The sequence below is a fragment of the Syngnathus scovelli genome, chromosome 16 (assembly GCF_024217435.2).
Source record: "Syngnathus scovelli strain Florida chromosome 16, RoL_Ssco_1.2, whole genome shotgun sequence".
In the NCBI taxonomy this organism is placed as follows: Eukaryota; Metazoa; Chordata; class Actinopteri; order Syngnathiformes; family Syngnathidae; genus Syngnathus; species Syngnathus scovelli.
In genome coordinates, this window is record NC_090862.1 from 1,428,431 (window position 1) to 1,445,755 (window position 17,325).

The window sequence follows — 17,325 nt, forward strand, 5'->3', positions numbered from 1 at the left end:
CACGTTACCGTCACGCACTAAAGAAGAGAGGCGGCAACCTTTCGCTTCGCATGAGAAGCCTGAAGGGACACAAGTTACGAAAGCATTACTCCAAACTCATTTTTACGACTTCTCTTCCATGACGTCCCAGCAAATGGGGCTTGACAGATTCTGTAGCCATGACGGTTCCGATCGGTTCTGGGTGAGTTCGTTTTTCTCCCGTGGTTTGACTTTGTTCACCTTTTGTTTACGTCTGCTCTGTTTTGCTAGCCACCGGTCACCGGTTGCACATGCTAGCTTAATCAGTCAGCTTTCCTTATTCGATGCTACCTCCATAGTTGTTAATCCTGTTTACCAGTCTCGCTCAAATAACCGGTTAATCAACGAAGGTTTTGTAATTAAAATAAGTGTGTCTGGCTTTACATGTACTCTCGTGAACCTTGGGGAAACTAGCCGCCAGGTAAATTTACATAACGCTACCCAAAGAGCATTTCATAATGTCGTTTTGTAAACAAGCAGACACGACCGAACAAGCAGTGGAGAGGTGCTTGAAATCTTGTAGCACTGAGAAGAGCTGCCTCTTCAGTGGACATTATTAAGCAGCCGTCATAGCTGGTTGCATTCACCCCTTAAATCCGAGCCCAAACTATTCAAAAGAGTGGCCCAGAGGAGTGAGAAGGTGTGGCCATGGCCATCACATAGCTCCTCCTTGCTTGAGTTCTTGCAGAACATGAATCTGAAAACAATAAACACTCTGAAACCAAATCTCTACAGACACAGTGTGAAACTGCTCGTTGTGTTTTTACATGAAAACAATATCATCTCCCTTTTGCCTCAACTAGGATTGGGACCGCTCATGGAATACTACAAACCCAGATTTTACTCAGTGCTTCCAGAACACTGTCCTGGTGTGGCTGCCATGCATCTACCTCTGGCTGTGTGTCCCCTTCTACCTCATTTACCTTCGTAGCCACAATCAAGGTTACATATGCATGAATCACCTTAACAAAGCCAAAACTGTGAGTCGTACATTACATACTTTGTGTACTCATCTTTTCCGTTTTGTAATTTGATCATGTCGGTTAAAGCGTCGGAACGATAGAATGATGGTACATGTTCGTCTGTCTGCAGGCTTTTGGCTTTCTTCTGTGGATTATCTGCTGGGCAGATGTTTTCTATTCTTTTTGGGAAAGAAGTTATGGCAGTAAAGTTCCTGCACCTGTCCACCTTGTCAGTCCAACCATACTGGGCTTCACCATGGTGAGGGAATTGTTATATCTTCAGGATTGGTATGCTAGTCTGAATACAATACCTTGAGCGTAATGAAACTTTGAGCAAAACCCCAAATATGTATTTTTACAGTTAGTGAGGGATTGTCCTAATTTATGTTTCTCTGTGCGCTCCAGTTGCTGGCCACCCTGGTGATTCAGTATGAGCGACTGAAAGGTGTCCAGTCATCGGGAGTGATGCTGTTTTTCTGGCTGCTGGCCTTGCTTTGTGCCACAATCACCTTCCGGTCCAAAATCCTCCAAGCCCTGGACCAGGTCAGTGTGTCACGAGTGCAGCAAATGATGATTTTCCCACAATACACATTTAACATGGATCACAAATTAAGAACGTGTTCTTCCTTCTAGCCATCGACAATTTGCGTGTGGAGGTACACCACCTTCTTTGTGTACTACACCTTGCTGCTGATTTCGCTGATTTTGTCCTGCTTGTCGGATCAGCCTCCACTCTTCTCCCAAGTTATCAAAGATTTAGTAAGTCTGTTCTCTGATAATAACGCTAATGTGACAGTGGTAGAGTCACGATTCAACTCTGTTCCTCTTAGTAAAATAAAAAAAGTGCAGAAATGCTCTGAAACAGGGTTTTTGCAATGTTAATACTGCTTGCATGATTTTTAAGCAGTCTCACTTCCCTTAATCCGCCCTCCACCCAAACCAAAGTCTCTGACCAAAACCTCACGAGCATGGATGTGATTGTGAAAGTGTGAGGGTGCCAATAGTCACAAAGAGAATTCTTGCACAAAAAGCTGTGCTATTAATGATAATAATGATCTGCCTACTTTTCTTCTAACAATGTCTTTTTTTTTTATTTTATTGGATCTAACTGATGTTGTTTTGGTATTGCTAGAATCCTTGCCCTGAGCCCGGAGCTTCTTTCCTTTCCAAAATAACATTCTGGTGGATCACCAGGTATTTTCCATTTCATTCATTGCAGTATATAAAAGGAAATTGGAGTTTTCTGCTATCAAGTATAATTATTTATACTTGTCATTTCATTCAATTTGATGTTAAACTGGAAATAGTTGTGCCAATGCACTCAGTGACATTTCCTTTTTGGCTGTCATAAACAGTCGTCTCAGATTACATGCCTGCAATTGTTTTTACGAGCCATCTGATTTTGATTTAACTTAATGTTTCCTACCAGGATGATGATGAATGGCTACAAGCATCCCCTAGAGGAGAAAGACTTGTGGTCTCTGAACCCTGAGGACCGTTCACAAAAAGTGGTACCGAAGCTGGTTCAACGTTGGAACACAGATTGTCAAAAAGGAAAAAGGTCAGGGGTCAGAACAAAGATGGCATTTTTTCTTCATAGATTTTTTGCAGACGAGAAAAGTTTCACATCAAACTTGGATGTTAATAGAAGCTGTCTACGCTTCTTAGTGTTTCCAGAACAGAACAGAAGACATTCTACTCTCCCAGGCGGGCCCATAACCCTGGAAACAAGGAGAATCAAGCTGCGGCGGAGGAGTCTGAAATCCTCATCGTAAAAAACACAAAAAGGAAGGAGCCCTCCCTGCTGTGCGCTCTGTGCCTGGCCTTTGGGCCGTACTTCCTCGTCTCGTGCGTCTACAAGTTCATACAAGACGTCCTCATGTTTGTCGGGCCTGAGATCCTCCGGTAAAATAACATTCTAATGACAAGAGTCATTAAAAAGCTCATTCTTATCTCTTGATTATCTGTCTCCAGGCTTCTGATCAACTTTGTGAACAACTCCAACGCCCCCTACTGGCATGGCTACTTCTACACATGTCTGCTCTTCCTCTGTACCTGCGTGCAGTCGCTTATCCTGCAGAGGTATTTTCACATCTGCTTCATCACAGGCATGCGCCTGCGCACTGCCATTGTCGGAGCAGTCTATCGGAAGGTGCGTACCTTTACTCAAAATCGACTTTTCAAACCAGCGCGTTCGCTCCAACCTCGGTCTGCGTCTCCGCTCGTCCAGGCCTTGGTTATCAGCAGCGCGGCCCGCCGCACGTCCACGGTTGGCGAAATCGTCAATTTGATGTCGGTGGACGCTCAGCGCTTCATGGACCTTATCGCTTATATCAACATGGTCTGGTCCGCCCCTTTGCAAGTGGTGTTAGCACTTTACTTTCTGTGGCAGGTAAGAATCGACAATTCATTTCACCCTTTTGTAAATTGTAAAGACTTCACTCTTGTGCAGAACCTCGGCCCGTCCGTTCTGGCCGGAGTGGCGGTTATGGTTCTTATGGTTCCAATTAATGCTTTCATTGCCATGAAAACCAAAACCTACCAGGTGAGCTATTTTCCCTCTCATTAATGACCTCCTAACTTGGTCACATGTCACACATGTGCTTCTCGGTATTTATTCTGGCTTGCTTGTTTTCTTCCGCAGGTAGCGCAGATGAAGAGTAAAGACAGTCGGATTAAGCTGATGAACGAGATGCTGAACGGTATCAAGGTGTTGAAGCTCTACGCCTGGGAGCTTGCTTTCAAGGGGAAAGTATCAGATATCCGTGAGAGCGAGCTACGGGTACTGAAGAAGGCTGCCTACCTTGGTGCTGTGTCTACCTTCACCTGGGTTTGCGCACCCTTTCTGGTGAGGTTTTAAGATGAATCGTGCCTCTCCACAATCTTCAGCTTTCTCGAGGCACCTTACATAGTTATCATCAATTCTTTCTTTCTTTATTTGCAGGTTGCCCTGTCTACTTTTGCAGTATATGTGCTGGTCGATGAAAAAAATGTGCTTGATGCCCAGAAGGCTTTTGTTTCTCTGGCACTCTTCAACATCTTGCGTTTTCCTCTCAACATGCTGCCTATGGTCATCAGCAGCATGGTGCAGGTCAGTGTTGAAATCAACTAAAAACAAAAAAGACTTCAGACATTTGAATCTATTGCATCGTCGGAACACTGAGAGCGTTTACTATCTTAAGGCGAGCGTCTCCTTGAAGCGTCTGAGAGTGTTTCTATCACATGAGGAGCTGCAGGAAGACAGTGTTGACCGCAGAGCAGTAGTTGGCTGTGAGTTTTTATTTCCTTCCACTTTTTGAATTTCTTTTTATTGAACCACTGGTAACTTTGACATACTTTTGTTGTCTATTTTTTCTTTTTTACCCCAGCCTCAAACAGTATCTCCATCGTGAACGGAGTTTTCAGCTGGTCCAAAACAGAATCACCGACGCTCAAAATGTAAGGATCCCAATAGTTTGGTCTTGTGTGAAGTTTGGACGATTTGCTAGTTTGACCGTATTTGTCTTTGCAGGCTGAACGTGTGTATCCCAGATGGCTCGCTGGTTGCCATTGTAGGACTGGTGGGTTCTGGAAAGTCCTCTCTTCTGTCAGCCCTGCTTGGAGAAATGGACAAACTTGAAGGAAGTCTGTCTGTCAAGGTGTTTAAGGGCACTCAGATACGCACTACTGTAAAAGCATACTGAACTTTACATCATTCAGTAAAGTAGCTTCATTAGCTATGTTACTATACAGTCCAAGTAAGATCATCATAACGCAGGACCTAATTTCCTGCAGGGTTCCGTGGCCTATGTTCCCCAGCAGGCCTGGATACAGAACTCCACGCTGAAGGAAAACATCATATTTGGCCAGGATGTGAGCGAAGCCTGGTATCAGCGTGTCGTGACGGCATGTGCACTTCAGCCTGACCTTGAGATCCTGCCTGCTGGAGATTCCACAGAGATTGGAGAAAAGGTATTGCTTCACATCCAGATTATCTGGAAGTTGGAACAAATAGAAACTAGCCAGTGACTGTCTCTTTTTTTTTTCCCCTCTATGTGCAGGGTGTCAATCTATCCGGTGGTCAAAAGCAGAGGGTGAGCCTGGCAAGGGCTGTCTACTGTGACCGGATGGTCTACCTCCTGGACGACCCTCTCTCTGCTGTTGATGCTCATGTAGGAAAACATATATTTGAGCACGTGATTGGTCCGCAGGGCTTGCTGAAGGAAAAGGTGTGCGTTTGTTTTAAATGGCATCTAAGTGATAACCCTAACCTAATCATCTGATGGTAATATTCTTTCTGAAATTTTCCGTATGCAGACCCGTCTGCTGGTGACTCACGGGCTAAGTTACCTGCCTCAGGTTGACCTGATCCTGGTCATGCTGGATGGGGAAATAACCGAAATTGGTTCCTACCAGCAACTCATGGCTACTGAGGGGGCCTTCTCTGAGTTTCTGCATACGTACGCTGGGGTTGACCACGGAGACAGCAATGGTGAGATACACTGACTGTTTAGAGTGTTGTAAATTTCTTTTCATTGGTTTATTTCCCTCCGTAGATTTAGACTCCAAGCCAAAAATAGTAACCAAAGGAATAGAGAATGGCAGTGCAACTGGTCTTGCTGGGTGAGTATAACCGTAGAATATGAGGTGTATGAAACGTCCCAGCGCTTTTGTCGCCAAACACATTTCAAAAGATCCACAGTCATTGAAACGGAACTTTTTTTTATTTTAAGGCCTGGTCAAAACAGCAGTACAAGCAACCTATCCCAGTCGGGCAAGGAAAAAGAGGAGCTAGACAAAAAGGCCAAGGAAGCGGATGCAGGCAAACTAACAGAGGCCGACAAGGCCAGCACAGGACGGGTGGGTTGATGAACAACTTATCATTGCTCAAAGTGTGTTTGCCTAACCATGAGACAAATCTGCTTTTTTTTTTTTTATGCCGCAGGTCAAGCTGTCTGTGTTCTGGGCCTATTTTAAAGCAATTGGTGTACTATCCGCCATTGCTGTTGTGCTGTTTTTTGCACATAACCTGCTTTCTCTGCTCTCTAATTACTGGCTCAGTCTCTGGACTGATGATCCAGTCGTCAATGGCACTCAACCTAAAAGACAACTGAGATTGGGGGTATATGGTGCTCTTGGCCTGTCCCAGGGTGCGTATAATATTTTATTTATCTGTGTGGAATGTTGATAACATTGAAATAAAAACATTTTTGAATCTGTCACTCTCATTGTTGTGTTGTAGGTGTGGCAGTCTTTGGCTACTCTTTGTCCATGTCCATCGGGGGCATCCTGGCATCTCGCTATCTTCATCAGTCCATGCTCTACGATGTCCTTCGCTCCCCTATATCTTTCTTTGAGCGAACCCCCAGCGGTAACCTCGTAAACCGCTTTGCCAAGGAGATCGACACCATCGACACGGTGATCCCCAGCATTCTTAAAATGTTCATGGGCTCCATGTTCAATGTGATCGGTGCCTGTATTATCATCCTCATCGCCACACCGTTTGTGGCCATCATCATTCCCTTCCTTGGTCTGCTCTACTTTTTTGTACAGGTTCGTTTTTCCTGGTCATGCTCTCTATTTCACACTAACTTCTACATTTCTATATTGTTTTGAGTTGAATCGATGATGTGCTCTTTGCTCAGAGATTTTACGTGGCGTCATCCCGCCAGTTGAAGCGCCTGGAGTCCGTCAGCCGTTCACCTATCTATACCCACTTTAACGAAACGCTGCTGGGCACGTCCGTCATCAGAGCTTTCGGTGAACAAGAACGCTTCATACGAGAGAGCGATCACAGGGTTGACCATAACCAGAAGGCCTACTACCCTGGCATTGTAGCAAACAGGTTGGTTGGAATTATTTATTGTGTCTTTTGCTATACAGTTGCTAGATTATAAAAATAGATGATGGCCTGAAGAGCATCAAATTGATTTTTGCAGATGGCTGGCGATTCGACTGGAGTTTGTCGGCAACTGCATTGTGTCTTCCGCTGCTTTGTTTGCCGTCATAGCCAGAGAGAACCTTAGTCCAGGTATCATGGGTTTAGCAATCTCCTATGCCCTTCAGGTAAACTTCCTCACTTAAAATGATTCTTTCCGATGTGTCAGATCGAATCAATGATTCTATTGATTATTCCATCACCTGGTTATCCTGTCTCATGTGCAGCTGACAGCCTCTCTGACCTGGCTGGTGAGGATGTCCTCTGATGTGGAAACAAACATAGTTGCAGTGGAGAGAGTGAAAGAGTACAGTGAGACAGAAAAAGAGGTACAGTATACGCTGTTTGGAACGGGACGAAATGCATTGTTGGCATATTTCTAGTCTTGATTTGGAGTCACTCTAATGCTAATTTGAATATGCATCCTAGGCTGAGTGGAAGCATGAGGCCTCCAGCCTTGCCCCTGGGTGGCCCACCGAAGGCCGCATAGAATTCAAAGGTTTCGGTCTACGATACCGTCACGATCTGGACCTGGCCATCCGCAACATCACAGTCAACATTTCGGGAGGAGAGAAGGTCTGCCTTTTTTTTAATTATTATTTTATTAAGGGTTTTTATTTGTAAAAAATGAAGGATGGATGGATGAATAGATGCAAATACAATAAAAGCCCCTTTTTAATGTAAATAATTTCCTTCATAGTGTTATATTTATCAGCTATATTGTGATCATCTTGATTAATCTTTTTGACAAAATCTTTCCCCAAGGTGGGGATTGTCGGGCGCACGGGAGCAGGCAAGTCATCCCTCACATTGGGCCTGTTCAGGATCATCGAGGCAGCAGAAGGTCAAATTTTCATTGACGGAGTAAATATTGCTGAACTTGGCCTTCATGAGCTCCGCTCCAGAATAACCATAATACCCCAGGTCGGTGCTTGTAAGCAGAACAGAGCTTTGACACAAACCAAAGTGCACAGTCACTTAGCTTTGTTTTTTTTGTTTTTTTTATGCCATCCACAATGCCCTGTACCTCTTTTTCTCCTCTCAGGATCCAGTGTTGTTTTCAGGCACTCTGAGGATGAATTTAGATCCTTTTGAAAGCTACTCCGATGAAGACTTATGGAGGTCTTTGGAGTTGTCTCATCTCAAGAACTTTGTATCTGGCCTGCCAGACAAGCTTAACCATGAGTGTAGTGAAGGGGGAGAGAACCTCAGGTAAGAACCTCATTTCCATATTTTGACACGACACACTTTTTTTAATTGTGGGATTTGGAAAAAGAAAAGAACATTTGTGTTTTTCATCTAGCGTGGGCCAGCGTCAACTACTATGCTTGGCTCGAGCATTGTTGCGAAAGACCAAGATCCTTGTTTTAGATGAGGCCACAGCCGCTGTGGACATGGAGACCGACACCCTGATCCAGACCACCATCCGTTCTCAGTTTGAGGGCTGTACCGTCCTTACTATCGCTCATCGCCTCAACACCATCATGGATTACACAAGGTATCATTTACCGCCCTAGAATTTCCATGACACTACAGGTTGTCTGATAAATCAAGTATGTTCCATATTAAATTATTATGGACACCATCGAGTGTTGCTACGTGCTGAGAGTTGAGCTGGTATTCTTTTTCATTTAGGGTGCTGGTTTTGGAGAAAGGAGAAATGGTCGAGTTTGATTCCCCAGCTAATCTCCTAGCTCAAAGGGGATCCTTCTACAAGATGGCCAAGGATTCCGGGCTGGCCTGAAGCTTTGTCACAATAGTCCTCTAAGCTACTTTGCCGGGCTTCCGTTACTTCCTGCTGTGAGGGTGAGACCAGAATTGGCAACAGCAGTTCCCGTGATTTACAAGCCAAGCATGTTGGTATAAACAATGGTCTTGGTTTTTACATGCCTACCAATCTTCCATCATAGTTGAACTACTAGTTAACTGCCTTTTGCAAACAAATATGCTTCTTTTGGTTCATGCCATAGCTTTAGGGGGTCCTGGAAAGGGGGGGGGGGGAGGGGGGGGCACACTTCTTTTTGACACCTGTGTACCTGTGCTTTCAAAAGACTTGGGGGCAGTCTTCTCATCACACTTAAATACGGTGATGAGGTGGGCTTTGTCGAGATAGGCTTCCTCAAATACCAAAGGATTTTCATCCAGGGTTCCAATTTGTGGTGATTTGAGCGATAAGAAGTTAGGGTTGAGTTGTTTACGCCGAGTTCCATGCATTATTTCAGAGAGACATAACTATTTTCAGCAAACAAACATTTCACTGGTGGAAAGTAAATCATTGATTAAAGGACTAGATTGAAAAAAAATCTATATTCTGAAATACATGGAACTATTAAAACCACTCATAAAGCCAGTTTTTAGCTTTGCTGATGTGTTATATTTGTGAAGGCAATATATATATATTTTTTTTGCTCTTTTGAATGTTTATCAGGATAGACAGGGTAGTGTTTTTCTTTTCAGACTGTTGGTGTTGGTGTGGCAGCTGATTGGTCAGAATCATCTGCTAGTCATTAACTAATGTTACAGACTGTGGTGGGTTATACATTAAATATTGAACCTTATACGCACAAATTCAGCGGATCTGTCGGACAGATTCCAATTAAATGTCACTTTACATGTTGCATTATTTATTTGTGTTTTTGTTCTCTTTCCAGCAGCTTTAAGCTAATGTTCATAGCAAATATTTAAGTAGATTATTTTATGCTCTTGTGGAGCTGAAGTACTTTGATATGAGTTCTTTGACAAAATGGCAACTCCAGGAGTCTGACCGACTCATATGATTTAAATTTTATGCTGACATGTTTTCATTGCATCTGCACTCATGTTTTTCAAGTGCAAGTATTTTAGCAAAGGTGTATCGCTTTATTTGTTGCTAAACTACTGAGTTTTCGTCGACTCAAAATACCAAGAAAAAAAAAAAAGAAAAGACATGTATTTGTGTGTTGGGAGCAGTTTTGTGTACATTGAAAACCTCTTTCCCAAGTGTGTAAGAAGAAAAAAAAAAACTTCAATTTGGCAAGTATATTAAAGAAAAAAAAATGCTTGTGCCTACGGAGTTCAGTACTGACAACAGCAGCAGATTGCAGTGGTATTAAATGCATTGCATGTTTTATTTTTTGTTAGCTATAATGGCATTGTGTGATTTGAATTTCTTGAAGAAAAACAGTAAGGCTATGTGCCTGCCTAATGCTCAGACTGTCTCTTAGGCGAGTTCGGAGTCCTCACAGATTAGAGCCTTATACACAATATTGTCTATTTTTTTATATGAGAGTGTGTGTGAAAGTCTAAAATAGCCAATATTCACCTTGGTTGATTCACCAAGACTTTTTGGTTATTGTCAGTGAACTAAGATTGGGCAAAGCTTCTCCAAGGATGACAAAATTCATCATAGAACCGAGAATGCAAATGGCATTGTCAACATCTGGGTGTTCTTGTCGTGTATTTGTGTTTTGTTATTTGTCACTCGTCAAAATCAAGGTTCTGTTTGCAATCATTTGGTTGTTTTCTTCCTCTTGATTGTAAGTGTGGACATTAAAGAAAGTTTGTTTTGTTAAATGTTTATCAAGGCAGAATGTTTCTTTGAATTTGTTTATACATATGTCATCAGTTTTAAATAAATACAGTTTATATACACTTTTTTAACTCATTATTCCAAAAGAAATTTCCCAATAAAATAATACAAATGTAATCAAATGACTCATCTGAAATATCAAATATTTTCATTTTCTCAATTTAACCATGTCAAGTCTCTTTTGTAATTTAAAAAAATAATGTTCACTAAAAACTGTCATTTGTTAGTGCCAGTCGTGTCATACAATTGTACTAAAAACATCTCAATATGTCCAATGATTTATAAAGTGTACAATAATGCTCATCATATATACACTACGTTTCCCACAATCCTTTGTCATGCGCTTGAGGGAGTGGAAAATGGCGGAGATTGATGGAACTGTGCTGCTGTTGCGTTCGTAAAACGCATAAAACCAGTCTTTGATTGTCTCTGATTTATTTTCCGTCATATCTCATGTGATCAAAAAGATCTTCCGCTATGTGCATTGCGCCCGTTGAAACCGTCAACCGGCCGTAACAAGACTTGAGGTAATTTGCGCACACTACCCATAGTTGCTACATTTGGCTAGGTAGCCTCCGCTAATTTAGCTTCGCTAGGTGACCACTTGGTTGTGCGGTTGAATACCACATAGATAACTTTTCAAAACGTGTTAATTCCTTTTGGCGATAAAGACCAAGACTGACTGTAAGTAACGCTGAAGCATCCCTGACCATTTTCCACCACTATCCGTAACCATAACGATCAATGCCAATAGTGGAATAGAAACCGCCGCTGTCTGGTTTATCAATGAAAAAGAAGCCCACGACAACATAATGGTCTCAGCCCTCTTGTAATGTTATTGACACTAGAAGCCGAGACGTTGTGCACCTGCACTAATTGTAATATCTATATTATCAATATTAATAGCGTAAAGGACAAACATGATACTGTGTGATGGATGGATGGATGGATGGATGGATGGATGGATGGATGGATGGCGAGACAGTGGTGTCATGACGTAACTGAAGGTACCGGCGCCTGTAACAGTTTTCTCCCAACGTACATAGCAAATGTTCAAGACTAAATCGAGAATAAAAGGTTAAAAGAAACCGAGTGTCTGAATACAAATAAGATGGTGCTGGTCTTTGTCTGTCCAATTCTGTTGTCGCTCTTCACTTGAGCAATTTTACATCAAGACTGCATCTGTCTCTCTCCTCTCTGTCAGGTGCCTTTCCTTTCGGTTCCAACCCCTAGGACCAGCTAACTAACCTTTCTACATCCAGCTGTCCTGACCCATGGACCTGGCGTCAGCATCGGGCCTCAAAAGGAGGCTTGCCGCCTCCTGCTCGCCCACCGGCAAAAGAGAGATTGTCAGAAGCCCCCCTCGTCGCTCACCCTCCTTGTCTCGATCATCTCCATCATCTGATCAGTCTTCACCCTCATCGACATCATCCTCTCCCTGTGCTAACTCGTCAATATTTCAGAACCATGTTAAAGGTCAGACTGGTGGGTCAGAACTGGTGAGGGTGTCTTCTACATCCAAAGCCACCTTTGCAGAATCCTTCCCTCGCGGTTTATCACAGTCAGGTGTTGAAGAAGGTAAGAAAAAGGAGATATATGATCCTTTCCATCCGACAGACGGGGAAAAAGATGGAAAGACTGAGGAAGATGAAGGAGAGAAGTATGATCCGTTTGAGCCTACTGGTTCGCCAGCGTCAGATGACGATGACGACGAATGCGGCAAGCTAACTGAAGACCTAACAGGAGGAGAAATTGATGAGGAGAAAGAAGAGGAGCCTCCAGATTCCACTGACATTTTCAGTGAGCCACCCAGCCCTCCTTCAGCTGCCCAACTCCCTCATAGAAGACGAGTTGACTACAGCACTACCAAAACTCGAGTTAAGAGAGAGCGGGCTGATTCGGACCACTCTGAGATTGAAGAGGGGGAGATTGTTGTGGCTATTGAAAGAGGTGTGGGCAGCAAGAGAACGGCAGGGAAAAATCTCTCCCTGAACTCTCCCAAGATCACCTTTTTTGATCCGAAACCGGAACGCATCCTCCGCGTTTTAGATGGGGATGGCTTCGTGTCCGTATGTGCCGATAGCAACTGGGAGGTGGACAGGGAGACAGAGGATGAGCCCGTAGTTGGAGTGGAGGATCTCAGAAGGAAATTGGTCAGCAGGAGGAAGGAAAGATATCTTGCCTTTCCGAGTTCGTCCCCGCTCGCTTCCCAGCTGCCGCTTCCCCCTTCTCCTCCTGCTGACTTGAGACCTTCTTCCTCTCTCGCGCCAACTGCTGAGCAAGCAAACGCCAGTCGCAATTCCTCCAAAGGTTCCAAAGAGCAGAACCGACAGAGAAGCAAGGATAAGAAGGCTCGGGAGAAAGACGAGAGGCGGAAGAAACGAAGGAAAGACAAGGAGGGAGATCGAGAAAGGAGCCGAGACAAGAAGCCCGGGGACAAGACCGATAAGGAGGGGAAAAGTAGAAGAAGCAGCAGAAGTAGTAGTCAGAAGAGAAAGAAAACACATCACAATAGCCCCGAGACATCACAATCGCACAGCTCCTCCCGACGAGACAACCACGGTAGACCCTCCTTCTCGAGCCCTTCTGTGGAACGCCATAGAGAGCGGGAACGAGATAAAGAAAGGGACCGCGACAGAGGTAGAGACCAAGACAGAGACCGAAAGAATGAACGAGATCGACACAGAGCGAGCGAGCGAAGCCACACCGTCACCCAGAGAAGGCATGAAAGCCATCAACCAAGAAAGGATGAGAGGAAAGGAAAGGGACTCTTCCGTTCAAGCAGTAGAGAGCGGGATGTTTCAAAGCAGCCTAGAAGAAGCAGGGAGAGAAGAGAGGAGGCCGAAAGAGCCCGAGAGCGGGAGAGGGAACGTCGACGGGATGGGCGTCCTGTTGTCCCGCCGTCTATTCAGGACCTTAATGGTTCTGACCTCTTTGCTATTAAGCGAACCATCACGGTCACCACCACCACAACCACCACCACAGTACCTGGCTCTCCGATACTCGCTCAAGCCTCTCCGCGTCGGATTGTACAGGACTTAGACGTGCCCCACAAAAGGAACAAGAAGAGAAGATGGCACTCGGGCGGAGAGGAGATGGACCGGCGAACTTGTCATAGCCGATCGCAGTCACCGTCTCCTCCGCGGTATCACCGATACGAGTCAGACGGCTATCGGGATAAATTAGAGATCGACATGTTGTCTTTAGACGGCGAGGCTTTGGACTCTGACTACCCGTCCTTGGAAGATACGCCTCCAGCAGCCTTGCCCCCGGACCCACCTGTCCCCAGTCCCAAATCTAAAACGGCCTCAAAGACCGAGCGGCATCACCCAAAAAAGAAAGCTCGCACATCAAAGAAATTGACTCAGTCGTCGTCGTCCTTCTCTTCGACTAAAACCAAAAGCAAATGCCAAGCTTCTTTGTCCGTCACGTCAGATTCTGCTCCTGCCCCAACAACCGGCCTTTCTTCAGCCAAGACAACCAGGAAGGTAGGGAAAGACAAAGTGTGGGACAAAGACGTCAAAAAAGCTTTGGGACGTTCCAGCAAATCCAAGAAAGAGAGCAGCGCTCGCAAAAGCAAACTTCAGTCCAAAGTGTCCGTGTTGGTGCGTGAGGGTGTGAGTAGCACCACCGGGACCTCAATTGGCTCTGGTAAGCTGGGTATGGACCTCCTTGGTCCTGGAGGTTCAGGAGGATCTTCGGGAGGGTCCGTGGTGGGTGGTTCCATCGCTGTGGTCTTCTGTCGAGATAACGAGAGCAGATCGCCGTTTCTAAAACCTTGCACTGAGCCTATGTCAGTGGGAGTCCGCCATAAAGATCTGGCAAGTATGGGCAAGCGAAGCGCCCGAGGGGCACCGCCACCCCCTTTGAGCGGTCCCGTGGGAATGAAATCGAAGAAGACTAAGCCTGGCTCCATCACGTCCACTTCCTCCTCTACCCCTTCCCCTTCATCAACATTGGCGAACAAGCGGCGGCGTCGCTTGGTCAAGAAAGTTAGGGAAAAAGCCGGCGTATCGGATGCGGCCAGCGGAGACGGAAGCCAGTCAAAAGTCACATCTGAAGGCTGGAGTGGAGCCTCGCAAGAGGTTCTCTCCACTGCCGAAGATGGAAGCAAGCCCGTCAGTCCACACTCTGGCCAAGCGGGCCCTGCTCCTTGTTCGTCATCGTCTTCCACCTCGTCCTCCTTTACCAGTGTGCTCCCGCCTTCCTCCCCGCCACCCCGTACACCCCCGCCTTCCACGGCTCCCTTGCGGGACACCAGGGAGTCTTCACCGGACTCTCAGACGGTGGACAGTAGCTGCAAGACCCCGGAACCTTCTTTCCTCGCTGACGACTGCCCGACTCAGACCAGCCCCGCTCTTCCGCCGTCCAGTCCGCCCAGCCCGTCGGCGCCCCAGGGCTCCACACCCACCACCTTGCAGCCCGCTTCCGACAACGCACCGAAATCGGCCGCCTCGCCTCCTTCGCCTTCATCATCGGCCGGGGGCGTTCTCGGTTCCCTTTCTCTGTCTTCGTCAGACCCCTCTTCCTCCTCGGTGTCCTCGTCGTCCGCCAGCAAGCCTCCTCCGCCGCCACCTCCTCCGGCAGCTCCCGTCCTCCCATGGAGTCTGCAGACAGGGGTGGACTGCACTACTGGAGGGGTTCTTGCATGTGAGTTTTGACAGCAGAAGTTTGCCATCTGAGATTTTATTTTTTATTTGTAGCCATTCCTGTTGCTCACATTTGCATAAAATAACCCTAAATCCTTTTTTTCTTTTTATGAATGATCCTTTTAGTAACTGCACTACTCTTCAAAATGGAGGAGGCAAATATTGCCAGCAGAGCGAAAGCACAAGAATTCATCCAAGCGACCAGCCAGGTGAGAGGAAAAAAACAAAAGTATTTCAGCATTATAATATGATTTGACTCGATGCATCTTTTCTTACGGGTCTTGTGTCTTCAATGCAGATCCTCTCGCAAGCAAACCAGAGTCAGTCTCAGGCTCCGTCAGCTGCCTCCTTGACCTCCTCCCAGATCCCTCCTCCCCCTCCCACCTTACCCCCGCCGCCTGCATTGAGCCCTGCACAGTTCATCCTTCAAAGCTCTCTGCCGCTAGTGGGTTGCACCAAAACTCCGCCCTCTCACCTGCACCCCAATCTCGGTGGCGGATGCGCACAGACACCCCCACCCGTCATGCCTCTTGGGCTGCCAGGATTCACAGGGAATTCCGGGGACGCTTTTTGGGACAATGAAAGTAAAGACCCTGACAAGGTAACGTTGATTCATGGCCCTGTCACGAGGAAAGAATACCAAAAAATTGATTATTTAATTCCTTGAATCAGTGTATCTCCATTTTGATGAAATGTACAGTACCTGAAGAAGCTCCACACCCAGGAGAGGGCAGTGGAAGAGGTGAAGCTCGCTATCAAACCTTACTATCAGCGCAAAGACATCAACAAGGATGAATACAAAGATATCCTCAGAAAAGCTGTTCACAAGGTTAGACGCACATCAAATACACCTTTGGTTTCCATTTTTCAGGACATACGAGGTTTCGAGTCTACGGACTGCACTCAATGAAATGCTCCAAGCCATTCATCCATGATCAGAAAGAATTATCCATTCTTCTGATACTCCATTTGTTGTCAACCAATCGATCGTTGGACATCTAAATTGTCATGCGGAAAAATCTCTGAACGGAATCAAGCCTTTTCTGCTGCTCTTATCGTTTCAGATCTGCCACAGCCGCACTGGAGAAATCAACCCGGTCAAGGTCAGCAACCTTGTGAAGCTCTACGTCCAGCGCTACAAGTACTTCCGAAAACACGGACGCAAAATGGATGAAGAAGAGAAGGATGACAAGGAGCAGGGTGGGACTTTTTAAAATTTGATCCAGCCTAACTCTTTTCACAGTGTCAGATTTCAATCTGAGTCTTAAGAAAGTGTTTTAGCGTTTCTCCGGAGTCTCTACGCGCTCCCGTCAACGCAATCGTTTTAGGTCCGTTTTTTTTTGTTCCCCTAGTCTTGGCCTTAAGACAATATCAAACATTTTTGATATTATCGGAAGACTTTCTGGTCTTTGCTGTCACGTGACACAAGCAGCAACCAATAGACGAGCTCGAACAAAACCAGAAACATTGATAACAATCGCGAGAGCGGCACGGACAAACCGTCCACAACACTAATGGTGACATAAATACAACTGTGCTATTATGTAATATAATCATAAAATCAATGATGCAGAATTAAAATATGTCTACGTATCAATATTTATCTATTATATACGAACGAACGATATTTTATAACCAGAGCCGTGCCCCCGTTCTGTCGATCACGCTTGTTTTTCATTTCCTGTCGCCAAAATTATCCGATTGCCCATTTTGTAGGATTCTACCAAGAGCATGATGGGGAAGCAGAATGCATTGCGCCAAATAAAATGCCGAAAGAATCTTGTAATAAGTGACCAAGCAAAATTCACTGTCGTTGAAAAATCTCAGTCTAAAGACTAAACTAAGACTACAAACTCTTTAACTTGTTTTTAAATGTGAGGAGGTGGGAGATGATTGAGTGTATTTTCTCCCAAATCTCAAAAGTCTTTAGATGTACAGTTAGCACTACTCTGCCTTTGGTTGTTGTGGACATCCATTGTTTTGTTTTAATGTTTCTGTTGTTTAGTCAACTCTTCTTTATGCATCTTATCTGTATGTTTTTACTGTAAATAGGTCTTTGGACAACAGGTCATGTATAGAAGATCCAATGGCTCCCATGTACATGCCAATAAAATGCAAAATAATCAATACATACCAGAAAATATACTCATTGTATTTCCTCAAATAGTTGACACTCATCTTTATAATGAAGTTGCAATGTCACACTATATT

The 17,325-nt window shown here is 45.1% G+C and overlaps 2 protein-coding genes across 4 annotated transcripts; both read left to right on the forward strand.

Annotated features, from left to right (window-relative positions):
- The first annotated feature begins 31 nt into the window (after positions 1-31).
- On the forward strand, positions 32-8,900 carry abcc1 (ATP binding cassette subfamily C member 1 (ABCC1 blood group)). Of its 2 annotated transcripts, none has more exons than XM_049745699.1 (31): positions 32-181; positions 822-998; positions 1,111-1,239; positions 1,386-1,523; positions 1,614-1,739; positions 2,113-2,174; positions 2,410-2,541; positions 2,649-2,885; positions 2,955-3,132; positions 3,211-3,372; positions 3,433-3,525; positions 3,625-3,828; positions 3,925-4,071; positions 4,163-4,250; positions 4,349-4,418; positions 4,492-4,618; positions 4,755-4,931; positions 5,021-5,188; positions 5,277-5,451; positions 5,516-5,582; positions 5,693-5,819; positions 5,905-6,109; positions 6,202-6,512; positions 6,605-6,804; positions 6,899-7,025; positions 7,125-7,226; positions 7,327-7,473; positions 7,663-7,821; positions 7,943-8,109; positions 8,201-8,395; positions 8,533-8,900. In XM_049745699.1, the coding sequence occupies exons 1-31, from the start codon at positions 119-121 to the stop codon at positions 8,639-8,641; spliced, it is 4,569 nt and encodes a 1,522-aa protein (XP_049601656.1). In that variant the 5' UTR covers positions 32-118; the 3' UTR covers positions 8,642-8,900. The 2 variants fall into 2 exon arrangements, with proteins under 2 accessions (XP_049601656.1, XP_049601657.1); XM_049745700.1 differs by having other exon boundaries at positions 2,658-2,885.
- A 1,885-nt stretch (positions 8,901-10,785) lies between these two features.
- scaf1 (SR-related CTD-associated factor 1) lies at positions 10,786-17,245 on the forward strand. Of its 2 annotated transcripts, none has more exons than XM_049745701.2 (6): positions 10,786-10,992; positions 11,670-15,115; positions 15,241-15,323; positions 15,413-15,715; positions 15,815-15,943; positions 16,179-17,245. In XM_049745701.2, exons 2-6 carry the CDS (start codon positions 11,740-11,742, stop codon positions 16,326-16,328), a joined length of 4,041 nt encoding a protein of 1,346 aa, XP_049601658.1. In that variant the 5' UTR covers positions 10,786-10,992; positions 11,670-11,739; the 3' UTR covers positions 16,329-17,245. The 2 variants fall into 2 exon arrangements, with proteins under 2 accessions (XP_049601658.1, XP_049601659.1); XM_049745702.1 differs by lacking the exon at positions 10,786-10,992 and adding an exon at positions 10,999-11,149.
- Positions 17,246-17,325: the final 80 nt, after the last annotated feature.